General features: G+C 38.6%; 1 protein-coding gene across 1 annotated transcript in view; it reads right to left on the minus strand.

Annotated features, from left to right (window-relative positions):
• The window catches only part of si:dkey-233k19.3 (dynein axonemal heavy chain 11), a 64107-nt gene that overhangs the window by 10883 nt on the left and 25904 nt on the right, over positions 1 to 27320 (minus strand). The window contains 27 exon segments of the mRNA XM_059339281.1: positions 156 to 283; positions 745 to 893; positions 974 to 1167; positions 2096 to 2218; positions 2628 to 2798; positions 3944 to 4084; positions 4308 to 4472; positions 5651 to 5855; positions 10385 to 10507; positions 11242 to 11477; positions 12166 to 12339; positions 14059 to 14193; positions 14302 to 14403; positions 14536 to 14718; positions 15838 to 15981; positions 16679 to 16792; positions 17794 to 17940; positions 18099 to 18332; positions 21159 to 21320; positions 22642 to 22784; positions 22895 to 23018; positions 23421 to 23583; positions 24372 to 24565; positions 24680 to 24841; positions 25240 to 25479; positions 26139 to 26241; positions 26352 to 26517. Of these exon segments, the coding sequence (XP_059195264.1) occupies positions 156 to 283; positions 745 to 893; positions 974 to 1167; positions 2096 to 2218; positions 2628 to 2798; positions 3944 to 4084; positions 4308 to 4472; positions 5651 to 5855; positions 10385 to 10507; positions 11242 to 11477; positions 12166 to 12339; positions 14059 to 14193; positions 14302 to 14403; positions 14536 to 14718; positions 15838 to 15981; positions 16679 to 16792; positions 17794 to 17940; positions 18099 to 18332; positions 21159 to 21320; positions 22642 to 22784; positions 22895 to 23018; positions 23421 to 23583; positions 24372 to 24565; positions 24680 to 24841; positions 25240 to 25479; positions 26139 to 26241; positions 26352 to 26517 (4325 nt within the window).

The following is a 27320-nucleotide window of genomic DNA, read 5'->3' on the forward strand; positions in this document are numbered from 1 at the left end:
AGAATGACCCAATAATACTGCTCCTACCTGCAGAATGACCCAATAATACTGCTTCCTACCTGCAGAATGACCCAATAATACTGCTTCCTACCTGCAGAATGACCCAATAATACTGCTTCCTACCTGCAGAATGACCCAATAATACTGCTTCCTACCTGCAGAATGACCCAGTGTCCAGACTTCGAGGCGCTCCTCAGGACCCTCTCAGCCACCTCCTCCTGGCCCTGGCCCAGGGACACGCTGTGCAGAGTGCCCTGCTCGATGGAGAAGCCCAGCTTCAATCCTGCAGAGTGAATGTTTAGAATAATTATCACTACTAAGTGATCAGGATGTATAGATACAAAAAATCTTTCCTGCCACATGCCATCACACTGTACAATAACAAATAGTCTGGTTCATTACATACTGTCGTTATGCACTTTATGTGTTCTTTATGCACACTGTTCATTGCACCTTATTTGTTCCATAGCACCAACATTTTTATACTGCATATTCATATTTATTCTGCACTGGAATTCTATTCTATTCTACTCCTTAATACATACTCTTTCTTTAGACACTTTATTTTTATTTTTACATTACATTTTATTGTATTTTTTTATATTTTATATTTTATTGCTTGAAGTATGCCTAGGTTGTTCTTTTTCCTATCTATCTATCTATCTATCTATCTATCTATCTATCTATCTATCTATCTATCTATCTATCTATCTATCTATAAATAACAAATAACACATCCAGTACCTAGTTTTTCTACATCTTTGAGTGGATTCACTCCAGCAGAGAGGATGAAGAACACCGGTGTTGAAGGCCCACTATCCTCAAACAACTGGTCAAACTCCAGTCTGGCAGCATCCACATATTTAGTTCCCATGCTCTCCTCCACAAAGTTCCTGCCATGAAACATTTAGTTGAAAAGCTTTGTGATATATAGAAGTTAGAAATAGAAAACATACTTTAGTGATGTCCTTACCTTAGAGCGTAGGTCATCCTATCAGGCCGTAGAGCTCTCAGGATGAGGAGCTTCTGCAGGGAGCTTTTATTCTTCCAGTCCTGAGGGAGTCGCTCCTTCTCAGGACAACTGGACTCAACGATCTTCCTCCAGCGCTTCGGAGAGCTCTCCACGTCTTTATCCAGTCCACTGAAGGCCTCCATGGTGGAGGTGGTCTACATCACAGTAACAGATATTACAGGACCTCTCTCAGGAGTGGAACAGGAGATGTAGTGATGACATGACCCAAAATGTTATTATTATTATTATTAGGGCCTCGGGGCAATCGCACCGAGCACTACTGTTATACTGTGGATTTCTTCTTATTCCTCTTGCGGACGCAATTTCGTCCCGCTACTAGTCCCGGGACGGCCGAAAGAAAATGAGCAAAAAATAATATTAATTGAAGATTTTCAGACGTCTACTTCTCTGGCATAATTTCACCTAGAGACTCCATTTAAACTTTAAACAGTAGACACAAGTCTTGTGTATCGGTGTATTAATCCACGTTTCGATAGGTCATATAGTTTTTTATCAATCCCTGTTCAATGACCATGATCATTTTTGGAGAAATTCTGAGATTATAATGGGTGTGTATTGCACGGAATGTTCGTGTCACAGTGTGTGACATCATCACCAGAGTGTAGAGGGAGAGAAAAAACTGTCAAAAAATAAATTTGAAAACTGCGCTCCAGGCCGCAAATTCCACTCTACAGAAATAATTTATACATAGAAATGTAGGAAAACACACACACACACACACACACATTTTGAGGTTAAAGGGCATAGTTTGAAATCTCTGAAGAGTCTCATCATAGTGTACACACACCGGCAGTAGCCCCCGTGGCCCTTTCAGAATTTCCCCATAGGGGACAGTGCAATTTCATAAAACACATGATTGTACATGGTTAAAAAAGCCAGAGTTAGCCAGAAGGCTAGTTTTCATCTGTAGTCCCCTGGCCATGATGTAAAAACGCAGAGAATTACGAAACAAAAAACAAACAAATAAACAAACAAACAAACAAAAAAGAACACGTACAATATACAAAATACATGTGAGCCTTAAGCATGTTTTATTATACATGCTACTAGCATTGACTGTACCTTAATGGCTCCCCAGGCAGCTGGAGAGAGGAAGGACACGGGACTAACTTTGCACGCTTCCACGTGAAAACGCAGAAGGAAGTCAAACTCGTGAGCATCCATCAGGCCCTGCTGGAGCAGAATCTGAGGGGAAGGCACAGAAGGAGTTTGTAATGATCTATGTTGTATTGATCTCTTTCAAATCAATTCCACAACAATTGAAAACTTCAGGGAAACTCTGGCATGAACTCATACAGGCTGAGCTTCTGAATGTGAAGCAGCGAGATGAAGGACAGCCTTCACAGCAGCACAGCTTCTCAGATGAAAACAGTTGGTGCAATGACAGATAATTGCATTATGCCATCAGAACCAGCCCCCCTGTCAGAACCAACTGTCTGCACAGCAGCCATGGAGCAAGGTGTGAGAGGTAATCAATAGCAGCGTATGGTCGTGCTGACTGCTTTTAATTGAAGTTAATGTGGGGGCAGAAAAGTAGTTTGATTGATGAGGATGACAGGAGGCCCCACCTCTGAGGCGGCCCTGAGTCCCTCACCTGGAAGGCAGTGTGTGACAAGAAGGTTAACTTGTCTCTCTCAAACAGGCCCTGGCTGGTGTTCAGGAATACAGAGTAGGTGATGGCCTCCGAGAGGCTGAGCACTCTGCTCCTCACATCCTCGTCCCATTCTGCATGCTCCATCGCCTTGTTAAACACCGAGGTAAAGCTCTGGAACAAGACCAAAGAGGACAGAGCTCTGGTAAGAAATACAGTCAGGCAAAAAAAATGCTGAAGTTTTGATCTTGAGGTTCACATTTAAGATGATGTACAGTACAGGCCAAAAGTTTGGACACACCTTCTCATTCAATGCGTTTTCTTTATTTTCATGACTATTTACATTGTAGATTCATCAAAACTATTAATGAACACATGTGGAATTATGTACTTAACAAAAAAAGTGTGAAATAACTGAAAACATGTCTTGTATTTTAGATTCCTCAAAGCAGCTGTTCTCAACCTTGGGGTCGGGACCCCAATTGGGGTCGCGAGATGATTTCTGGGGGTCGCCAAATCATTTAGGAAGTCAGCTCTGTCTCCACTGTGTTAAAGTGTTCATGTGTTAATGTGTTTTAGTCTTTTTGGTCATTTAATGTCTTTTTTTGGTCACTTAATGTCTTTTTTTGGTCATTTTGTGGGGGGGGGGGGGGGGGGGGGGGGTTTGTCATGTTGTGTCTTTTTTTAATCATTTTGTGTCTTTTCTGGTCAAATGTGTCTTTTTTTTGGTCATTTTGTGGTCAATTTGTGTCTTTTTGGTCATTTTGTTTCCTTTTTTAGTCATTTTGTGTCTTTTTTTTGTACTTTTTTTCTTTTTTGGGTTATTTTGTTTCTTTTTTTGGTCAATTTGTGTCTTTTTTTGGTCATTTTGTGTCTTTTTGGTCATTTTGTGTCTTTTCTGGTCATTTTGTCTTTTTTGGTCATTTTGTTTCTTTTTTGTGTGATCTGAACTGTGCTTGTGAGATTGTGTTCAGTGAGCGGGGGTCGCGGACAACATGCATGTTAAATTGGGGGTCGCGACTCAAAAAGGTTGAGAACTACTGCCTCAAAGTAACCACCCTTTGCTTACTAGAATATAAGACATGTTTTCAGTTATTTCACACTTTTTTGTTAAGTACATAATTCCACATGTGTTCATTCATAGTTTTGATGAATCTACAATGTAAATATTCATGAAAATAAAGGAAAAACATTGAATGAGAAGGTGTGTCCAAACTTTTGGCCTGTACTGTATAAAGACAGGGCTGTGTCTAAAATCTTCATAAGCAAGTGAAGAAACAATAAAAAACAACACAAACAGAATCTTGGTCTGGTCTCACCTTGAGAGAAAACTGGTATATGGGGTTAATCCTGCTGAGGTCGTTGATGATGAAGAAGAGGAGTGACGCTCTCTCAGCTGCTGGGCGGTAAAGTTCTCGAGCCTCGTTGATCTTTGTCTCGTTGTCTCTGGCCTCGGCCACCTGTGTGTTCCAGTTGCAGTAAAATGAGCTATTAGGCTCTCAGTCATGCTCCAGAAGCCTCTCATTACACATATTCCTAACTACACATCATTTGCAGCTAATGTAATAAAATTAGGCATTTGCTTTTGTGTGACATTCAAAAATATGAGTGACAAAAAAAAAGCCCAGATAAACTGAGCTACAGTGGGCCGACTGAGGGGACCTGTTGGGGTAATCACCTCACCTTGTTCTGGATGTGATCAGCTGTGTTCTTGGTGTTCTCCAGCTGCTCCACCAGAGAAATATCGCCCAGAAAACGACCGTGAGCTGCAGAGAGACGACTCAGCAGGTCGTCCTCTAGCCTCTTCAGCTCTATCTTGAAGAGGTTCTGCTGGGTGGTCAGCTCCATCTGGGAAAACGGACACAAAACAATTCAGACCTTTCTATTTAGTATTATGGATTGATGCTTTGCATAAAAAATCACTAATAAATTCCATACTGCAGGATTAACCCATTGAGGCCTGAAAAATCGCTGGGCGATTTCAAAATAAGCCTCTAATTTTCTGGAAATTCTGGAAAAATTCTGGAAAAAAAGTGTCAACTCTTCTACTAAATAATAGATTTTTCAGCCTCTGTAGCAGATAGAAATGAAATTCAAAAAGTATTTGAGAGCTTATACAAATACTACAAAACGACGTATCCGCTTTCCAGGCTTCAATGGGTTAACAGTCTTCTTTTATAATATGCGTAAGGCACGGGGGGGGGGCAACCTTTACTAACTAAAGAGCCACTGTTGGCCAAAAAAAAAAGAGAAAATTGCGGAATGGAGCCGCAAACCTTATATTGAGCCTAAAATGAAAATTAACAGCCTAATAAGTCTAAATTAGCCTACCAACATTATTATTAGTCATATTGAGCATTTATTAATATAATTTTCAAAACTAGTCTCGGGGAACTCGAAACTAAACTCAAAGTTGGCAAAATTTAAAGGTTAAGGTGCCGGGCCGGAGACTTTCGTAAGCTATGAAGCATATTTTAGTTGACTTAAATGTCTTTTGTAATATGTTGGAAAAAGGCTATAGCAGGGGTGTCAAACTCAAATACACAATGGGACAAAATCTAAAACTTGAATAAATTCGCGGGCCAACATTGAACAAATAAACCTTTTAATATATACTAAACATGTTTTGCTTTAACATTAAATATGGAACCAGCAACGCTTATAAACATACAATATATAACTAAATAGTGCAGACATGCAAAATCAAATTTCAAATAAAAAACACATCAATGTCATTAATTTACAATAATAATATAATAATTTGGTATTGCCTCGCGGGCCAAATAAAATTACACTGCGGGCCAAATTTGGCCCGCGGGCCAGAGTTTGACACCCCTGGGCTATACAATTTTACAATTGAGGAATACAAATAGCTTTTGGTCTACACCATTGATAAATGAACATTTTAATGTAAAAATATCAATATAATTTTTTTGTCTGAGCCACAGGGAGCGCCTGCAGGCGGCCTAAAGAGCCACATGAGGCCCTGGAGCCACAGGTTGACCCCCCCTGGCGTAAGGACTCACCTTCAGGGCCTCCAGGTCGGGTCTTTCCCAGGACACCACCTGCCCCAGCAGCTGCTGCTCCAGGCCCACCGGGGTCACGGTGAAGTTGATGAGGGTGGTCTGAGCCTGCAGCTCAGGGGGGAAATGGGGATTAGCCAGCTTGGTGTGGATGATGAGCTGGAAGCTGCTGTTGTATTCACACTCCTTGCCCCCGATTCTAATGTACCTGATAACAAGATAATACAATTAAAGCACTGTTGTTTTATTCCTTAAAGTCCCAGTGTAAGAGATGAGAAGTTTTGTTTTGAAACAACATTTTGAACTGAGCCATGTTGGTTTTGAAAAAGCTGACTCTTCAGAATGAAACAGATCACTTTTCAGTTGCAAATCTTACATAGATATTGTTTTTTAATTACTCTGTCTCTCTCTCCCTCTCTCTCTCTCACTGCACGTCTGTCCATCCTGGAGATGGATCCTCCTCTGTCTCTCCCTGAGGTTTCTTCTTCTTCTTCCCCTGCTAAAAGGGTTTTTTAAGGAGTTTTTCCCTGGCCGCTGTGAGGGTCTAAGGACAGAGGCTGTCGTACCATGTACAGTCTGTGAAGCCCTTTGAGGCAAATCTGTGATTTGTGATTTTGGGCTCTATAAATAGATCTGTAGCTTCTGTGCTGATGCATTTCCCACTGAAACTGAGTATTTGAGTGGTGTACAGTTATAAGAGGGATTTCAATCAAATTATCTGCATTTGATTGGATTGTTAAAAAAGTGAGTTAAAGGAGGACAGGGCTGTGTTTAAACCTTAGACCCCAGCCTATGAGTGGTGTGGCACTTAAAGTCTCATTTGAATAGAAGTGAATGAAGTGAAAATCTTCTGATACTGAATTTTAAGATATATTTGACGTGTATCAAGAGCTAAATTGAATTAATACAGATACACAGGATTTAAACTTGGATTTTTTTTCTTTAAGAAAAGGCTATGAGTGATATATTTAATGAATAACAACAAGTACACCACCTGATGTTGTTATGAAACTGTTACTGTACGGGTTGTGTACTCAAGGTCACTCACAATAATCATGAAATGTTTTCAACTGCTGAGGCACAAAAAGTCCTAAAAGATGAAGGATGAGCTCCTGATCCATTTCCATGGCAAATGAGCAAACTTGCTGGTTAAACTTTTTTTTTTTTAAAGTTAGTCATGGGATTAGAGTTGGGATTGTTTTGTTTTAACAATTTTCAAGATCAAGAATGAACTTTTATGTTTAGTTATTGTTTACAAATCAACATCATTTTGCAGAAAACAGTATAGTAGTAATTATTTTATTCTGCTTGACAAGATCAAAAAATCTAATTGCAAAAACAGGCAGCAGAGTTAAATTGGTTTTCCATCAATAATTTCAAAGTGAGAAAGTGGAACATTAAGGATGATTAGATGACGACGAGGTGATTAGAAATATCACCAGCGCTGTCAGTTAAATGACAGTGCAAGTGATTTCAGTGATGGCTGAATGATTATAATCTAACAGAATATTTAAACTGAGGCAGAACAAACACTCTGGATCTTTAAAAGCTAGTTTTGTCCTGATTCATCTGAGCCCATCAACCTTTCACCTTCTGCTCTGCAGCCTCAACAGAGGAACTTCACTCATACTGTAGACAAATAGTCTGGAAGAATTATAACAGATTATCATCGCAGCAGCCAATATTTATCTGTTCCTGCATTTCAATTAAATTAGCGATGGCTTGACGAACCTGGTGGCTTTTCATTTTTCTCTAATTACCCCTTGGATGTCAGGCAAGGCCCCAATTTTCCGGCACAGGTTCCTCATGGCCTGGGTCTGGTTCAACTCTATATCTTCACAAGCCAGAATTAATGTACTATTGATAGAACCATTACTCCACCAAATTAAAGTCCTTGCTGATGGATTGGCTTGTAGTCTTCCGTCAGCCATGAAAGGAATAATTAGTATTCATTACTTCACACTCTACAACATTCCAATTATTAATGAACTTCAGCTGTGGATCCCCACCAGATCCATCATGGCCGCCCCAGCAGGTTGTATTAATCATCGACAGAAACAAGTGTGTGGGTCATCTACAAGGGATAAACTTATAATCAGATTTAGTATGATGAATTGTTACGTCTGGACAGACAAGATTTCAGAAGAAGTTCGATGAACACGTGCCAAGATATTCAATATTCATGGTCATATAGATCAGAGCAAGAAAGATGTAAACATTTTTGAGGGGGAAGTCAAAGCAGAATGCCAATATGTGGTATTTTCAATTTACACGGCTGTTGCTTGTCCTGTTTGGGATATTTGCTGGACTTTGTCCGCTGAGGGTGATTGAAAACTGAACAAAGGTAATTACAGAGAAGCTCTTTCTGTGGTTCTGTTATATTCAGTCAAAGGAATAGCAGCAGTCCTTTCAAATCAAACTTTAGCTGTGATTTATTATTATAACTACTAAATAATTAATCAATTTCAGAATTTTAACCCTTTAAATGCCAGTTAACATGATGCCACTTTCTTTTAATGAAACAAGGTCATTAGCAAAATAATTGATTTTGGTGTCTTTTACTTTTCTTCCTAAAACTGCTACAAAAATACTATATATTCATGTTTTTTCACTTTCTCAGTTTAAATGTTCTTAACAAACTTCTGTCCTAATCAAAATGACCAAGTACTCATTATTTTTTTAATCTAACCCTTTAAATAATGGCAGCTTGTTTACATAATATCACTGTAGTTATTTTGTTTTGTTTTGTTGTTTAAAGGTTTTTTTCTGTATTGCGGTATTGTAAATGCTAGGGTTTTTCACAGCCTGGGACATGCAAATGATTAGCAAAAAGATGATATTTTTTTCACAATAGAGCAGCAATAACCCCATGTAAAAAAACAGGAATATAGCATGTATTTGCCCCATAGTGCAAACATGAGAAAATGGATGGAAAATTATAAAAACTACAATTTTGAAGCCAGAACTCAGATTGAAATGATGTAACAATACAAGATGTTATGCTGTATTGGCCATGGGATCAGAAAGTGTTTTGGTTTTAATGGGTTTTAAACTAGACATTTCTCTGATAAATAAATATCTCTGGCGTTATGAAATGATTGAAGTTGAATTGAGTTTGCCATAATGATGGAGGACCACTGGATCTAGTGTGTTACAGCCGTCTCTTTGTGGCAGAAAGGAGTCCTTATACATAACCATGACTATCCTCAATTCAGCTTTTACACTGAGGCTCAGCTGTTCAATATTCATCACACCTAAAGAATATGAACACACAAATATACATCTATCACCCGTCTTGAGGGGCCGATCAATATGTTGGCCTCAGGGATTCAGAACACGCGCTGCAAATTCATTTATAATCTAAAGAGTGGGCAATAATAATGCATTCAGTCATGTCTTACTGGTGTTTCAATGCTCAGTGAGATTCAACCATCTGGCAAATCTGCTCCTATTGTCTAACACCACAGACACGTTGGGACGAGTTGTGGGCATATCGACTTGTGTTTGTATCAGCAGGGATATAAAACCGTTCATTGATTAAAATGTTGTTGGTGTGCAACAGCCCCATGCTAAATAAAACTCAGTGTTAACTACTGGTGAGCAGGTTAACCCATAAGAACCTATGGTGACACGAGTGTAACAAACACTTTAAATCAGGGGTCTCAAACTCAAATTACCTGGGGGCCGCTGAAGGCAGTATCAAAATGACAGAAAAAAGACACAAAATGACAGAAAAAGACCTAAATTATTTTAAAAAGACACAAAACGACCCAAAAAAAAAGACACAAAATTACTTAAAAAAGACACAAAGTGACCAAAAAAGACAAAATTATTTAAAAAAGACACAAAATGACCCAAAAAAGACACAAAATGACAGAAAAAAGACACAAAATGACAGAAAAAAAACTTATTTACTTAAAGAAGAAACAAAATGACCAAAAAAAAGACACAGAGTTACCAAAAAAGACACAAATTATTTTTAAAAAAGAGACAAAATTACAACAAAAAAACCAACACGGTAAAGTGCCATTCATATAAAACTCACATTAAACTTTCATATCAAGGTGGGGGCCACAAAATATTGTCACGAGGGCCGCAACTGGCCCACGGGCCGCGAGTTTGAGACCCCTGCTTTAAATCTTCTAGAATCTCCCATATTCAGCTTTATTCTTCACCTGAACTCATTAAGTCCCTTAGCAAGACTGTTTGACTTTGACAAGAAGTGACTTCTCCAAAATGTGGCTGTGACTGGAAACAGAAATGTGAAAAAGTAGCTATTTTCAAAAAGCTTATTTTTTTTGTTACAAGGCTAAATTTAAACCCATTTAACAATTCTAATCCGTTAATGTCCTGTATTGCATTTAACCTGTTTTGACCATATTTCCTGAACAAATTAATATAAAACAACAAAAGTATCGCTGTGATGTATATGTCAGAAAAAGGCAAACGTTTCTGTTAGCAGAAAATGTGAGTCTAGTTAATTTATTTTAAAATAAGAAATATCATAAACGCCCAACGAATTGTATAGGTCACATCACAGATCTTTGACATTTAGGGGTAGAATTTTTTTGAAAATCTGAAACATCAGAAATGTGTTCTACCACTTGGTCTGTGGTATATCCCCCATAATGTTCCTTTAAGGATAAATATGTCTGGGTTCTTATGGGTTAAATGCTTTATATGTGTATTGTTCTTCTTAATCCTTGAGGTAGAACAACAATATGTTTTAGTGCTAACCTTCCTCTTTTAATAGTGTTCCTGCCCAGCAGAGGCTCCAGGACCGGGTCGACCTTCTCTGGTAGATTCTCTATCAGAACCGTTTCTCCACAGGAAAGAGCTCGTTCAATCACATCCAGATACCTGCAGAATAAAGAAAGGAACTGAATTAAATGGGTGAAACAAACGTGATTGGATTAGCTGTTCCTGTAGATCAGAGGTGTCAAACTCTGGCCCGTGGACCAAATTTGGCCCGCAGTATAATCATATTTGGCCCGCGAGGAAATACCAAAATATAATACTACAAATCCCAGAATGCTCTGCTGATGTTTTGGCTTGAACACAGTAGATCAGTGTGTAGATCAGTATGCACTTTTTCTTGCTAGTCCAAGGCTTGAATGGCTGCACATTCATTGAAGGATATTATTATTAGTCATTTGGTTTATTATTGTTATTTTATTCTTACATTTATTTTTAGCCTGTGGAAAAAGATTACTGTTAAATTTAAATTTAAAGAAGGCCGCATATAAAATAAAGGGACATACGATTTTTATTTAAATTGTATTTAAGAAATGAATGCCATTGATGTGTTTGTTTGTTTTATTTGATATTCGATTTTGCATGTTTGCAATATTAAGTTATATCAAGCTTTGCTTGTTCCGTTTCGTTTGAACTTGTTTAGGTCAATTTTTTCAATAAATATCAATGTTGGCCCGCGACTTTGTCCAAGTTTTAAATTTTGGCCCACTGTGTATTTGAGTTTGACACCCCTGCTGTAGACGTTGGTAGGGGGAAACATTTTAGCCTCTGAACAAATACATAACAGCACAAACTGATACATTAAAATATGTTTATAATCAGAATAGAGTCCTTCTCACCCTTTGTGTCCCAGCTGCACCACCCTCAGCTCTGACCCGAGCCGGTTTCTGATCCACTTGATGCCCTGCTGCTGAGGGTCGATGATGAGCGGCCAACGCTCACTGGTGGTCAGGATGGAAGCGTTCTCCGTGGACATCCTATCGTTTGGCAGGCCCTGGTTATGCCAGGCAGCCACAGTGGCATCATCTGTAAGCATGAGGACTGGATCCAGGCCGTCTGTCAGGGGCACAGAGACCTGGAACAGAAACCCAGAGATGATGTCACTCTAGTTGGAGCGCTGGCGTCAGGACAAGGATCCACTTCAGACTGTTTATAGAGAGAAATCTGAGATCTGAAAGGGAAAATTCACCACCTTTCACGTGGATGTCCTATCAGTGTTGATTGTAAATGTAGTCCTCTGAAGCAATTCATTCCTCAGTGTGCTAAATGAACCGAAAAAGCAGAGTTTTACCACTTACTGAGCCACCAGGATGCATTGCACAAGAGCTACTGACTCCTTACCAGAACATAATGTAGAGAGAGTTGGGACTATTCAGGTAATAAAATAAAAGCACAGAGTCTACATGGTCCAAACCAGCATGAAACAAGACATCAAAAACTCTTTATTATCAAATGACGCCACTGGATGCAGGAAAAATAACTGCATTTTTTCAGCTGTGAACTATCTTGGTCTGAATATCGTTTTGCTTCATTCAACTCATTTTTTTTTTGTTTTCTTTGTTACCTTTGTCAATTTTGTCAATTCTGTATTTTATTGCACTTTCTTGCACTTTTATGTGAAGCACTTTGGTGCAGCTCAGCCGTCTGTAAATGCGCTATATAAATAAATCTGACTTGAATTGAACTAGTTTTACCATCAACACAGATTGGACATCTGCTTTAAAGGGTGATATCTCTTTAAACAATACATAGCCTGGCCTTACCTTCTGAGACTGAAGGAAAGGGATCCATGCGTTGTTAAGGAGCTCCACACGGTACGGTCTGGTGAAGTAACCCATGTAGGAGACGAATGCTGCAGTGATGAGGACGTCACCACACAGAGTTTCCTGTTGCTTCTCGTACTCAACGACCGCCTGGGACCAGCGCTGCTTCTCTGACTGCAAGACACAAAGAGCAGGCTTCAATATCATTTAAAAGAGCTTATTTACCAGGAGAAGGCTGTCATCCCATCTGAAGACAGTTTAAACTGAAGAACTGAGGAAGAATCTATACGGCAGGGAAATGTTCGTGCTGGGCAACTACCCACAACATTTATTGTCCAAATTAAGAAGATGTAAGCAGTAAAGCATACAACTGCAATTCCCTTAAAACAGCTTTGGAAGTTAGCTGTAGATTCACTCTGCATCAATTTAGCATTCATTTAAACCTTCAATACTATGACTGTGACAGCACTACAACAATAAATCATGCATGGCATTTTCTTACAAGGGGCTGTGGATCTAGAATATGTCACATAATAAATTCTCAGACAGTTAAAAATCACTATAATTTTACTCTAATGTATTATGGATTGCCTGTAATATCACTCAGTCTGGGGTGAGACGTTGTTAATTTCCAACAGCTGTTGAGGCTTTGAGGTAAGTTAATGATTAAATATAGACGGCCTGATTTATTAGTCTGAACACTATTGCTTCCAGGTCAATGCCATAAAGACAAAACATTTATCTTGATATGCTTAAAAGCCAAGCTGTTCCATGCAAACCACATTTATTTTCTGGAATAAGAAAACTTACAAAATGGCCACTGAAATGGCCATCTTTTATTTCATATTAGCATCTACAAAGATAATGGATGCTATAGCCTGAAAAATGCATGCACAGGAACGCAGAATATTATAATATTCAACAAATTATACAAATATTCAACATTTATATATATAAAAAATCTTTCCTTCCACATGCCATCACACTGTACAATAACAAATAGTCTGGTTCATTACATACCGTCGTTATGCACTTTATGTGTTTTTTATGCACACTGTTCATTGCACCTTATTTGTTTCATAGCACCAACATTTTTATACTGCATATTCATATTTATTCTGCACTGGAATTCTACTCCTTAATACATACTCCTTCTTTAGACACTTTATTTGTATTTTTACATTACATTTTATTGTATTTTATTGTATTTTTATATTTTATTGCTTGAAGTATGCCTAGGTTGTTCTTATTTAATTGTGTTGTTATTGTCTCTGTGTGTAATGCTGCTGCTACACTGTAATTTCCCAGCTTGGGATAAATAAAGCATATCTCTCTATCTCTCTATCTATCTATCTATCTATCTATCTATCTATCTATCTATCTATAAATATTCCATAACTTGGAATGGAACCCCTGATACTTTCTTAATTTGTTCGAGAATATGTGAGAATGAATTATTATTATTATTGTAAACTAGAACATACACACATCCCATGTATACAGTAAACACACACACACATACACACACTCTGTACATAACCTCTCTGCTGCAGTGACTGTAGCAGTGTTAGTGTTAGTGTAGCATCTCTCTCCGTTCTTCATTTGGAAAGCGTTCAGGCTGCCAGTTGCCCAGTTCAGCCATGCGTTCCTGCGGTCCAGCCCTCTCTACCTGTCTCACAAGTCCCTGAGCCAGGCTGTAAAATCTCCCTTTGCGTGATCTACTCACACAACTGTCAGGCGAGCGTGCCAGGACATAACAACTTCTAGTCCAGATTACTGATGCAGTTTGATTACCAGCGCCTCTCCATGCATGGCTCCGGCAAAGTGACAGTTTACTTTCTGCCAGGTCAGCCCCAATGACACCAACTAACTCCTATATTTCTCCTTGTTTACCTCAAGGCCCTTGACCAGCCGGTTGGCCAGCTCTATGGTCTGGTTGGTCCGCGTCACCTCCTCCTGACAGCTGATTTTCTCAGCTGTAGCCCTTTCAACCTGAACTGTCAGGCTCTGGAGGCTGGCGTCAAGATCCTGGAGAAAGAACATAAAAACCAAGTCATGAAAAATTAGATACCGTTACAAAAATCTAACTTTTAGACAAAGTGACTTAATGAAGTATAATAATAACATTGCACTCACCGCCAATTTCTTCTGAACTGCTAACATTTTGGCTGTTGCGGTTTCTAGTTCTGCATTAGCTTGAGATAGAGCATGTCTCTTTGGAATGACCTCACAATAAATCTGCAAATAAGGAGGCATACTTTACAGAAAAAAATGCATAATAAAGAATAAACCTTGCAGAAAATAAACAAGATAATGTATCAACATTTATCATAACCACAACTTATTTAGTAAAGTTTTGAGTTGTCTGACCTCGTAGTATCTGACGATGTTAATCGTCCAGGCACAGAGACCAGCTGCTGCTGTAGATTTGGTGCGAACTAGATCAGGGTGGAACTCCGGTTTTCTGAGATATTCTTGTTTCACCACAGTCAGACAGACCTCAGGGATGTGCTCCTTGTCATACGACCCCAGGGCCTGCAGGAAATCATCCACCTGACAGATGTTAACACAAATATAGGGGATATGTTAATAGCTGGGATATACCTGTCTAAAATCAGCTGCAAGTACAAAGTACATATTAATAAAAAATCTAAAATGAGAGACATGCAGAACATGTCCAACGTCAAAACAAATTAAACCAGTTTTTAACTATATATGAAACAGTCTTAATTTAATATTAATGCATCTGTATAACCCACATAAGAACACCAGACCATCAGGGAGATTATTTTTATTATTTCTATACAGTAATTACTGATGCCTTTCCCAGGATGCAATTTCCTGCAAAATCACTCAAAATGAAAGGATTTATGTTTACATGTTTCCAGGAAAAGTTTGGCAGTGGCACAGAACTCCACACAAATGATATGATCTCTGTTGTTATGTAAAATGTATGAATGAAATTGGTATGAACCAATACTATTTTCCTTTCTGGCAATTGACTGGAAGAAGTGGAAGAAAACAAACCCTTTATCATCATAATGAAAAAGCATCAGCTTCTAAAACCGACTAGCGAATGCGTTTAGATATGCATATAAAATAAAAAAAATGATATATCCTGAATATGAAGGATTTTTTAAGTTTTAAAATCATTGTATTTTTTTCCACTGAATGGCAATTGGCAATTACTTTTTCCACCTGATGCCTACCTACACCTATGTTATTTTTTAATCATGCGTATAACTGGTATGTATCTGATGCATATACATTAACTAATTTATGTCCGGGGGGAGGGACGTCTGGCCTGCGGCTGGGATAAACAGCTGAAAATGGATGGATGGATAATTCAGATAACCCAATAAAAACATTTAAAAACCTTCTAAGCCAAGAAAATGTTTGGAAACGAAATAATTGACCTCCATTTCATGCAAAATTATACAGCCATTTTAAAAACCAAATACATCCTTTTATGGCTGCATGTGCGTTAATAGCTGATATAATGGTTAGAAAGCAGGTCGAAGCACTTGCTCCCTGCAGAGTGAGCATATTCATGGAGCCATACAGCTGTAATGTGAGCGTTGGGGAGCTGTGGACAGGGTTAGGGTCAAGGCCCACATACAAATTAGATTGGCATTAATCAGGCAGATGTGATTGACACGCTGACAGCTTAACCTTGCCCATGAAGGCCCGCGCCGCCTTCCAGCTCCGATCCTTCGGCACCCGACCACGAGGAGCCAGCAGCACCATCACAGCTGCTGCTACGTTGATCACTGCTGGTGGAGGGTTGGGGAAGGCCTTCAGCTCCGTCAGATTCACCTAGAAACAGAATTGTAGAAATGATATTGCCTTTAAAGTGACTGGAGACTTGATGTCTCTCCATCACACAGTAGAAAAACAGCAGCTTCTCTCACAGGCTGCTCCAGCTCCGCTGTCATAGGGACAAATACAAAAAATCTTTCCTGCCACATGCCATCACACTGTACAATAACAAATAATAGTCTGGTTCATTACATACCGTCGTTATGCACTTTATGTGTTTTTTATGCACACTGTGCATTGCACCTTATTTGTTTCATAGCACCAACATTTCTATACTGCATATTCATATTTATTCTGCACTGGAATTCTACTCCTTAATACATACTCCGTCTTTAGACACTTTATTTGTATTTTTACATTACATTTTATTGTATTTTTATATTTTATTGCTTGAAGTATGCCTAGGTTGTTGTTTTTATTTAATTATTTAATTGTGTTGTCATTGTCTCTGTGTGTAATGCTGCTGCTACACTGTAATTTCCCAGCTTGGGATAAATAAAGTCTGTCTGTCTGTCTGTCTGTCTGTCTGTCTGTCTGTCTGTCTGTCTGTCTGTCTGTCTGTCTGTCTGTCTGTCTGTCTGTCTGTCTGTCTGTCTGTCTGTCTGTCTGTCTGTCTGTCTGTCTGTCTGTCTGTCTGTCTGTCTGTCTGTCTCTCTATCTATCTATCCTTGTGTTGTCTGATGAAGTGAAGCACCTTGTTGAGGGTGTCCAGAGCTGCTGTGGCTGCTGCCAGTGATGGTTCTGCCTTGGCCAGGTCGTTCTCACAGTCTCTCTGTTTGACTAAGACTTCTGCCTGGATCACTGCAACCTGCACAGAAGCAACATAATCAACTACATGTACAAACACTTTGCTACGCTGGTGGATAAGGGCTTGAGCTCTAGACATCTAGCAACATACCACCATTTATTTATCTTTTTTCCCTTTTAAACAATGATTATCTTAGTTTATTTGTGTACGCACGACACTTTGCTATGCTATTAATATTATTACTGTTATTATTATTATATATACTGTTGCTGCCATTACTATTATTACTATATACTGTAATATACTACTACTATTATTATACCGGCCTTATTTATTTATTATTATTAATATTATTACTATTATTATTATATACTGTAATATACTACTATTATTATTATACCGGCCTTATTTATTTATTATTATTATTATTATTACTATTATTATTACATAATAATATAATATATAATATAATAATATATCATATTATTTTACTAATTTTTACTTTATTTATATTTTTCATTTTATTTTTATATTGTTATCTATTATTACATATTATATTATATATATTATATACCGTCTAGTCACTATAGCATTGTTGCCATCATATCATATCAGTTTAATTATTACCATCATCTTGCCAACCATCCTACCAACTGATGTTCTTCTTTTTAACTTCTTAAGTGTCCTTGTTCTATTCTGTGTTTTTTTTTCTATTGTTGTTTTTATTTATGCTACCTCAGTATTTTATTGTATTGTATTTTATTGTATTATCTATCTATCTATCTATCTATCTATCTATCTATCTATCTATCTATCTATCTATCTACCTATCTATCTATCTACTTTGCATATTATTTTAATGATTTTATTTGTCCTGCATAATTGTAGTTGTACACCCTCTGAATGTTATATATTCCAAACTTCTAAAATGTCCAAGCCTGAATTAATATTCTGAAATAAAGTTTGTTAAAATACATAAATTCTACAGAAGTGAACTGCTTTGTATGAAAAGTATCCTGCCAGTAAGCGAATAAAAACCAATATGCAACAGGAGATTTCACCTTTTGTGCCTCGACATCTGCAGCCTCTCTCTTGCTGCTAACCCTCTCAGTCTGCAGTCCAATCTTGGTAATTAGAGCCTCAATATTCTGGTTTTTAAAGGTCAGTTCAGCTTCTTGGGATGCCAATTTAGCTTTTAGATCCTCAACCTGAAATGGAGAAGAAATGATTATACATACTTCAGTGTGTAATATACTTAATTTCAGGAAATACCCCACATAGTTCAATTCAAAGACTAGCACTATTGCTAGTTTTACTGCCTCAGAGCCTAATGTAACCCCCTACAGTATATAATAAAGCCGTTTACCTGAGCAGCAGTAGTTTGGAGCTTTTGAAGGCCGCTGTCAAGCCGGTTCATCTTGTGCTGGAGCTGAGCCCGGCTCTTCTCCAGAAGGTTTCTGTACAGGGTGATTTGCTGGAGAAAGCTCTTGGGGGTGGTGTAATTGTACCTCTTCTCATTGCGCTGGTATTTTTCACTTGCCTGGTTGACACTGGTGTGAACGTAGGCCATGAAAAGACTGATGGATTCCTGGACGGCAGGCTGTAAAAATAAGCAGACAAGGGGGGAGAGGGGAGAACAGGGGAAGCTGAATTGAGTAGAGTTTAACATCCCCAACCTGATGGGGACTGAAATATTATCTTCATAAATTTTAAATTCATCTACAAGTTTTGCCATCTTACTTGGCCGGCCCTGACTTACTCAATCTGAAATTTAGGTGCAGCTAGCAGGAATGATTAGGCTTTGAGACCTCTGTGAAAATAATGTGTTTAGACTAGTGACATGCAGCCTGTAAAACATGCACACTGTTTACATTATCTCTGCTGTCCTCCAACTTTCTAACACTGTCTACAGTGGCTGTGGACTATATTCCTGCTAGGTATTCATCATGCACGACTCAATGACACACAGCTCCTATTAATCATACAGTTAGCGATCAATTAAAGCAAAAACAAATGAGCAGACAATACAAGGATCAAACCTAACCATAACTCACAAAAAGCCATTGTTAATGATCACCAAGCCAGTAGGAAAAAAATCATTATTAATTAAGATCTGACATAATGCTTTTTGACAAAGCGTGCTATGTTCAGTTGAGATGCGAAAGAAGTTTTCATTGATTGTCCGTGTGTAACAACTATTAGTGGGCTGTGCATTTCTAACTTTAAATAAATGATCATTTCTTGTTTCCGAGCCTCTTTAAGAAGATAAACAATCATTAATGACTTTAAATACACAGAAATGTCTCACATGCCGTTTTTTTTACAGCTTCCCAAAACATTTTATCATAATTCACATTAACTTATATGTTCCTTTCTGCATCCACAAGAAGTGAATCATCAAGTCCTCACCCTCATTATTATTTTACTACTACAACTTTTCTACTACTAGGGCTGCGAATATTGTTTTTTTATTGATTCATCCACTGATTATTTTCTTGTTTTTCTCGTTGGTCTATGACATGTCAGATTCTTTTTTTTAAATGCCCATGGTAGCGTGTTCATAAATCTATATCTTGTTTTATCTGATGAAAAATTTGATGAAATATGTTAAATATAGTTTAAGCAAATGTTAATAATAAATAATAATAATACATTTTATTTGTAATGCACTTTACATTACAGGAAATCTCAAAGTGCTACAGGTTAAAAGCATAACATTCTAATTATAAAAAGGATAAAAAAAAAAGAAAAACAGCTAAAAACAGAAAACATACATACATAATCTAAAAACCATCTTGTTGAATATCTATTCTATAAGATATCTGATCTAGTTTATTTTAGTTATATATATATATATATATACTGAATGTATTTTTTTGTAGTTTAAGTATATTATATATTTGAAGTTCTTTTTCAAAGGTTCACTAAATGCATGCTGTTTCAAAAGTCAATTTGTAATCGTATTAACTAAATCATGAATATGATTTTTGCCAGAATCTAGCAGCCACGGCTTAAATACTGGTCTACTACAGCTGCTGTGACAATCATTACTCCCTCTAATAATATTAGTGCTAAAGTTGCCTCTACTACTTCTACCACAGTCTCTGCCCTACCATTAACTATTCTATTCTGTCTGTACTTCAGATCATGCGTAATAAACTGAGTGATTATATACTAATGCTCTGATAATACCATAGCTTCTTAAGTACTACAGATACTATTGCAACGCAGTTTTTGCTGCACATAAACTTCCCCACATGGACAGATGTACACACACACACACCAACAGTGGAAAGTAATAGTCTGGCACATGTTCTCATACGTGATGACACTTCCTGGTTGTGACAGCTGTGCCTCCTTAGAGGCTCGTTATGTGCTTAATCACTCTTCTCTCATTAACATAAATGATCCTGGGTTGTGATCGTTCCACTGCTATGATGGAAAACAATGATATGCTGCACTCACTGTGAGTCTCCAGGCATGTGTTCAGCAATTTGTCAGCACTTCAGCAGAGAACTAATGATGAGGGATCTATGGAAAAGTTAATCCAGCTGCACTGTAGTAATTAGAAGGTGTACATTAAAGTCCAACTCAGTCTGGAATAGGAGGCTACATAGCTAACGCAGGAACGACACTGTACTGTGTGTCACATCCATAGATGCATCCCTGGCAGATAATAATGTTCTTAGTAATAATATTACATAGTTCACACGAGTACGGTGGAAAGCAGGTGCTGTGTTCCAGTCCCCATACTTCCCGTACTTACTATACTTAGTTTGAGTACGCAGGGTGTTCCGATTCCGATCGCGGTGAAAAGAAGTGAACCTAAAGGACCCGGATGTTGCCCTCATAACGGTCAAAACGCTGAGTGTGGAACGACGTACATTATACGCACTCAACGGCCGCCATCTTGTCTACGTAGCGGAAGAGGCGGAGCCAGGCAGAGCCGCTCAGCTCGAAAAAAATGTTTGTAATGGCGGCCGACGACGCCGGTGCATTCTCCACATTTGCTGCGTTAATGGAGCCATATTGCAGGATTGTAGAAGTAAAGATTAAACAACACAAAGGAGAATTTATTCGCCATTTAAAGCCGGAAGTTTTCCGCGTGTGACGAGCCGCGGCGGCCGTCGCAAGCGTCATTTCCGGTAAGTTCACCACGGAGTATTAGATTTGGAACAACACTCACCTGCTGAAATCTGCGTACCTAGTAAGTGCGGGTAGTGTACTGCGTTTAAGTGTACTCATGGAAGTATGGGGATTGGAACACAGCAACTGTTCTGTGTGTCACATCCATAGATGCATCCCTGACAGATAATAATCTTCTTTGTAATAATATTACATAGTTCTCACAAGTACGGTGGGAAGCAGGGAGTCACCAAAAAACATTTCATTCAGAATTTGCCTGTTACGATGAGAGAGAGCTGACCTCAATGCCTTGAATCTCCTGGATGAACCTGTAGCTGACTGACTGCAGAGCTTCTGAGCTCCAGGGATGGAACCAGTCGATGGTGGTGCATTGGACCAGAGCGGGGAACCGACGGGCCCGAACACGGAGGCTGCTGCCCACCGGAGACAAACACAGAACCACCTACACGGAAGAAGCAGGGAAACAAAGAGTCACCTACGCACATTTACAGAAACAGGTCTGTACAAACATGTGCATCCCCATACTGGAGCATGACCAGATAAACAGCCAAGTGCACATAGGAGAATCAACACAGGTCATCCATGCCGCAGATGCCTCCAAAAGGGAAACCCAGAACTGGCAGCCTTCTGCGCCCCCACTTTCATGGCTTTGGCATGCGGACAGGCAGCCACATTCCCAGTTGGCTGCAGCAGACGGTGACGCTACCAGAGGCCCTGGCGCAGGGATTAGCTGGACGGCATACATGGGTACTGAGACAAGAATTTCCTTCCTTTTAACCCCCCAGTTTGTCTGGCTCAGTTAATTCAGCCTGTCAAACATATTTAATAACACTACACAGCAGCTGTGCTTTTAATTTTGTAGCTCAAACATGCTAGAATATGTGTAAGATTTTCATTAATTTCTTGTTGTGAATGTTGGCTGTGAATGCACAGTGATCTAATTTGTGTTTCCAATTTGGACATTTGGTCATTTTATGTGTCTTCCACTTCAATTGCTAACAGAATCTGAACTATTCTTGCTGGTAGGGGAGCAAAACAACAAGGTTAGCTCAGTCTACAGACAAAATGTGTAAGTATGAACAGCAGTGTTGCTCCAAAAATGTCCAAAAATATACATATATAATATTCATATTCAAGCCAATAAAAAAAACATCTCTTGATTTAAGAAGTCTTTAAAAAGGGTTTATACAGACGATATGAGTAACAAGTCGTTGCTGTCATGTTAAAATGTTATAATTGAAAATAATATTAGTATTATCAATAGTTTGGTAGTTACAAATGTCCTATCGTAAAAGTGGCAACATCTTATGATGAAACAATATGATGTTCAGGTTTTCTCCACCATTACAAGGCTGAGGCACGGCTCCCAAGCTGTTTTTTTTGGCACCGCTTAAGCTGAATTGATATAAAATGTGAACGAACTGAATGACCTTTCTCAGACCTAATGATCGAATTTGGTCCCCACAGGACTTTGTCTAAAATTTCTTTGGGTGTTGTTTTTTATTATCTGCTCTAGTTTTCCCAAATGGCAATGGTAACAATAATGGTCCAAAATTGTGTAATAATCAATATTTTTAATTTATAAATCTAAAACTTTGCATGACCCGAATCAAACGCTTCAGTCTTTCACAGTCTGATGTTGGCGGAAAGCAGCTCACCTCGGCATCATCACAGTAAAAGAGAACATACATATGAGTAACTTTCATTCTTGAGGCTAATATGCAAGAAGCAGTGGTGAATAATGTCTCAAAGAGTAGACTGACCGTGAGCTGGAGCCGGACTCGGTCAGTGAAGAACCTCCAGCAGTTCTCTCTGCTGTCAACAAGTCCTGAAGCTCGGACTTCTCCTCTCACAGCCGACACAATACCTTCAACCTCCTCCTCATTAAAGAGCTCAGGAATCTCTCCTGGAGGGAAAGGAACACTCATAATCACATACTGACAGGCTGTAGTGATCAATATTCGAAGGCAGACAAAGCACAAACACAGGAAGATGTTTGTGGAGTTCGGGTCTTACCTGATGCTAGTAAGTCATTAATTATGACCAGAAAGCGCTCATCAGGTATCTGAGCATCAGTCAGCAGCAGAGCAACACGCTGGTTCCTCTTTCCAGTCTTTAAGAACAAACCTGCCAGATCCATCTAAATAAAACCACACAGCCATGAATGGACACCTACTGTACAATATCATGCTGATATGGAGTTCAAATCAACAATAATCAATGAGATAACGCAATTACCATGATACTGCCTTGATTCTTTAAAGGGGTATTAAATGATTAAATTGACACACTTGCTTCATCAATGAGATATTGAAACATTTCCCAGTGGCTTTAAATAATATCTGACAAGTATTTCCTGTGGGGAAGCTGAATAAAACTGAATTGCATGAGTTAAAAAAGAAAATTAATCTCTGGATTGTTTTCCAAGAAACTTTGATTTAAGTGAATTGTTCAGGAGTGTAACAGCAACGAGGTTACTTACTACAGGTTATACATTTTCATAAAATAATTCTTATGATAAACTTTTAATAACAATATTTACCTTGAGGTCCTGGATGGTATAACCCTTCCTCAGGGTGATCTGGAAGACTTCCACAGAGGACATGTAGGCAGCCAGACGGGTCAGGCTCTGCTTCCCACTGCCCCCGACCCCGACCAGTAACCCGTGACCCCGCGGAGACTCCAGGATACGACTGATGTGACAGCTGGGAACAACACGGAACAACTTGGTCCAATCAAATATAAAAATACACAGGCTGTCATTAAACATCAGCTGCATAGAGGCTTTTAACATACAACAACAACTCACATGATATTAACTTTCCTTTCTGCATTAAACTGTCACACAGACAAACACCATGTCTGAAAAGTGCAGGCAATGCTTAAATACTTTAAATTATATATAAATATTTATTACCTATGTAAACATCTGTGATTTCTTTAATACAGCATGATGTCCATATGTGGTCCCATATAGAGTAAAATAGAAAAAAGGCTATGCTTCTGGGTGCAGCTACTTTGTGATTGACGAGGCGCTACCACGGCAACCTGTCAATCAGGATAGTGGCATAGCATATCCATGGCATTATGTTTATTTAAATAGACCTGACCTTGTTTTAGGTGTTCAGATCATTAAAGTGAAGCATTTTCACCCTAAATGTCTGCAGCATTTGGTTACACTAAGACATTCTAAGGAGTCGGCTGTTCATTTTTTTCATTTATTACATTTTGTTTTAACCTTATTTTTCTCAAACCAAAATTAGCATCCCAATTAATATTACAGTTAACGTGAATTACTGATGCACCTTGCTAACCAAGCTAGCTAGCGTTAGCATTAGTTGGTAGCTTAGCATTCACTATGCTAATGGCTCATGGTTCCCCAGCTCCACCCCCTTTTGTCCCAATATGGTCACTTTTGGCAAAAGACAAAGTGCAGGTTAGTGCACTACGATGATGAGAATATACTGATAATATGTGAACCAGCTCTACTTACACATGCTGCATGGCATCTTCAAACAGCACCAGGTCCATGGCTGCATGGAGCTCATTGTAGCTCTCCAGGGCGTCTGATAGGACGGACCTGAGCGTAGCCCAGTCGCTAACAGGAGCATAGGAGGCTTCATCGCCCATTTGGGCAAAGTGGCAATAGAGGAGGGGCTGCTTCGTCACCTTTTTGTCCTCCAGTCCCTGGGAGAGGACAAGCATAATAAATCATTGAAATATTTCAGTCAGTGTTGCTATCTGAAGGTGAAGATAAGGTGAATTTATACGGTTTAGTGTAAATCAGAGTCTGTATTGCACCTCAAAGCATTCATGCACAGTCTCCATCTGGAGCTTCCGGAAGAGCTGCAGGTCCCTGACATGCACCAGTCTGTCTGAGTACACTCTGCAGGACTCGTGGAGCCACAGCAGTGCCAGGTCAGAGCTCTCCACCAAACTGTCAGGCCCAGCGAACAGGATGCCCTGAATAACACAGATAATCATCTGAATATTTCTTTTTTCAGTCAATAGTCCAATTGCAGAAAATGCTCAGTATCAGTACTAGGCAAGGCAAGGCAAGGCAAGTTTACTTATATAGCACGCTTCGGACACAGGGCCATTCAAAGTGCTTCACAGGGGCAAGATTAAAATACATAAAACACATTAGAAGACATTTAAAAGCGAATTAAAAAAAAAAAAAAAAAAGTGAATGAATAAAACATTTAAAAGTGAATGAATAAAAATTACAAGTTAAAATGGAAACAGAAAAGTCTTCAGACTTGATTTAAAAGAGCTGAGAGCTGCAGCAGACCTCAAGTTCTCTGGGAGTTTGTTCCAGAGATTTGGTGCATAAAAACTAAACGCTGCTTCTATAGTACTACCTGAAACACATTAGACAGGTCTCGTAGATTAAATGTGTAGTGAAACTTGATGGCTGTGGGCAGGAAGCTGTGAAGCATCTTGTGGTGAAGCGTTATGGCAGCTTGGAGCACAGCTGCAGCGCTCCTCTGAACCGCTGGACTGAAGAGCTGCTGCTTCAGGTGGCCACAAAGGATCTGACTGAAAATAGACGTCTGAGCCTCACGAGAAGGAAAGTTCACCGCAAACACTGAGAAATGTCTCTGTAGAGGAAAGACAGAACCAAATATCAGAACAAGTATTCCAGGGAACACATTTTATTATTAAAAGATTTTAGTTTAGGGATGACTTCAATCTAACCATTAAATCTTGAAATATGTCATGAATTAAACCTAATTTGTCTGGAAATACGTATATAAACTACATGCTACAGGCTTTTTTGCAGTACAACCCAAATTCCAAAAAATGTGATGCTATAAACCAATGCAATAATAACATAATGCAAAAAACGGCAAATCCTTTAAGATACACAGGATTAGTTGTTTTGTGAATGTATACAGTTATTCTGAATTTGATGCATAAGTAGTAATAGTTCTTACATAATTCCTACATGGTTGAAATACATCCTCACCATGCTGCCACTTCAGTTTAAATATTCTGTTGAAATCTGCTACATGTTTTGTTTATGCTCCAAACAACACAGGGAATGTAATTGATGGTTCTTCTCCATGCTAATCCTTTTTCTCTGCAAAAGTGAAATGAGTTTCTGAGAGATTTCTGCTATAAAAACACACTGACTCAAGATTCTTGACAGCATATAAATGGATAAACTGTGCCTCAGTCAAAGAGAGCTTTAAAATAACAAACTGTGAACTAATGCACACATATGTTAATCTATTTTAAACCATACTAAAGAACATACTTGCAGCCTGGGGTTGATGGTGAAGCTTCCAGAAGTTGGATTCATGCAGGCGACATACTGGGTGTTGTGTATTTCTTTCAAGCTCAGTTTCTGCCTGTCATACCTGCAGAAAGCAAAGAAAACAGCCTGGTTTAAATAGCAGAACACACCATCTTTTGACAAAATGTTTCATGGTGGGACTAAAACATTTTTGTGTGTGTGGGGTCTTCTCACCAGTGGCCATAATCCAGATGCTGACGTATCAGTGTGTGAGGTTGCACTGTTCCATAACTGTCGACAGCTGGCATGTTAATATCATCTATAAAATAGATCATCCTCCTGTTTCCTACGGGGGCGTAGCTTCTGCCTGCTCTTTTCTCCAACTGCTGCTCCAGAATCACTACAAGAGAAGGCAAACCACAAAAAAACATCAGCCAACTCCAGTTAGATTTCAGATTTCAGATTTCAGATTTGACTTTATTAATCCCACAGTGGGGAAATTTCTTTGTTACAGCCGCAAAGTTTCACACAATTTTTAAGATAAAGATAAAGAATAAACAATCTAAGAAAAGACATTTAACAATATACAAATATACAATAATAATAATATACTATATACAACTTAGTGCAAATTTAAGTGGAGATATGTGCAGAGTGCAGATTTATGCAAAAATGTTCAGGTTGTGTTTGTGTTGTACAGTCTAGCTATACACACATCAGACAAATAATAACTTTTTAAAGAGAAAGAATAATTTATTTATTTATTATTTAACCTTTATTTAACCAGGGAATATCCCATTGAGATTAAGAACCAATTTTTCTTTAAGGGAGCCCTGGCCAAGAGGCAGCAAACACAGAATACAGTTACATATTTACATAACATACAGACCTTAAACACATCATGAGAATTTAGTGCATGTTATGGAATTGGCCTCAATAACTCTTAGTTTGGATTTAAAAGTGCTCAAAGTAACAAATTCAGTTAATTTCCATTCTTTCTGGTGCATATTCCAGCATAAGGTGCAGAGGAAACAAATGCCCTTTTACCCAACTCTGTAGAGCAGAAGGGACAGAAAGCAACAATTGATCTTGTGAACGAAGAGAATAAGATCCAGCATTTCTCACAGTAATTAAGCTGCAAATGTACGAAGGCAGCAGTCCCAATATTGCCTTATAGATGAAAGTATACCAATGACTAGCCCT

Source organism: Centropristis striata, chromosome 8 (genome assembly GCF_030273125.1).
Source record: "Centropristis striata isolate RG_2023a ecotype Rhode Island chromosome 8, C.striata_1.0, whole genome shotgun sequence".
NCBI lineage: Eukaryota > Metazoa > Chordata > Actinopteri > Perciformes > Serranidae > Centropristis > Centropristis striata.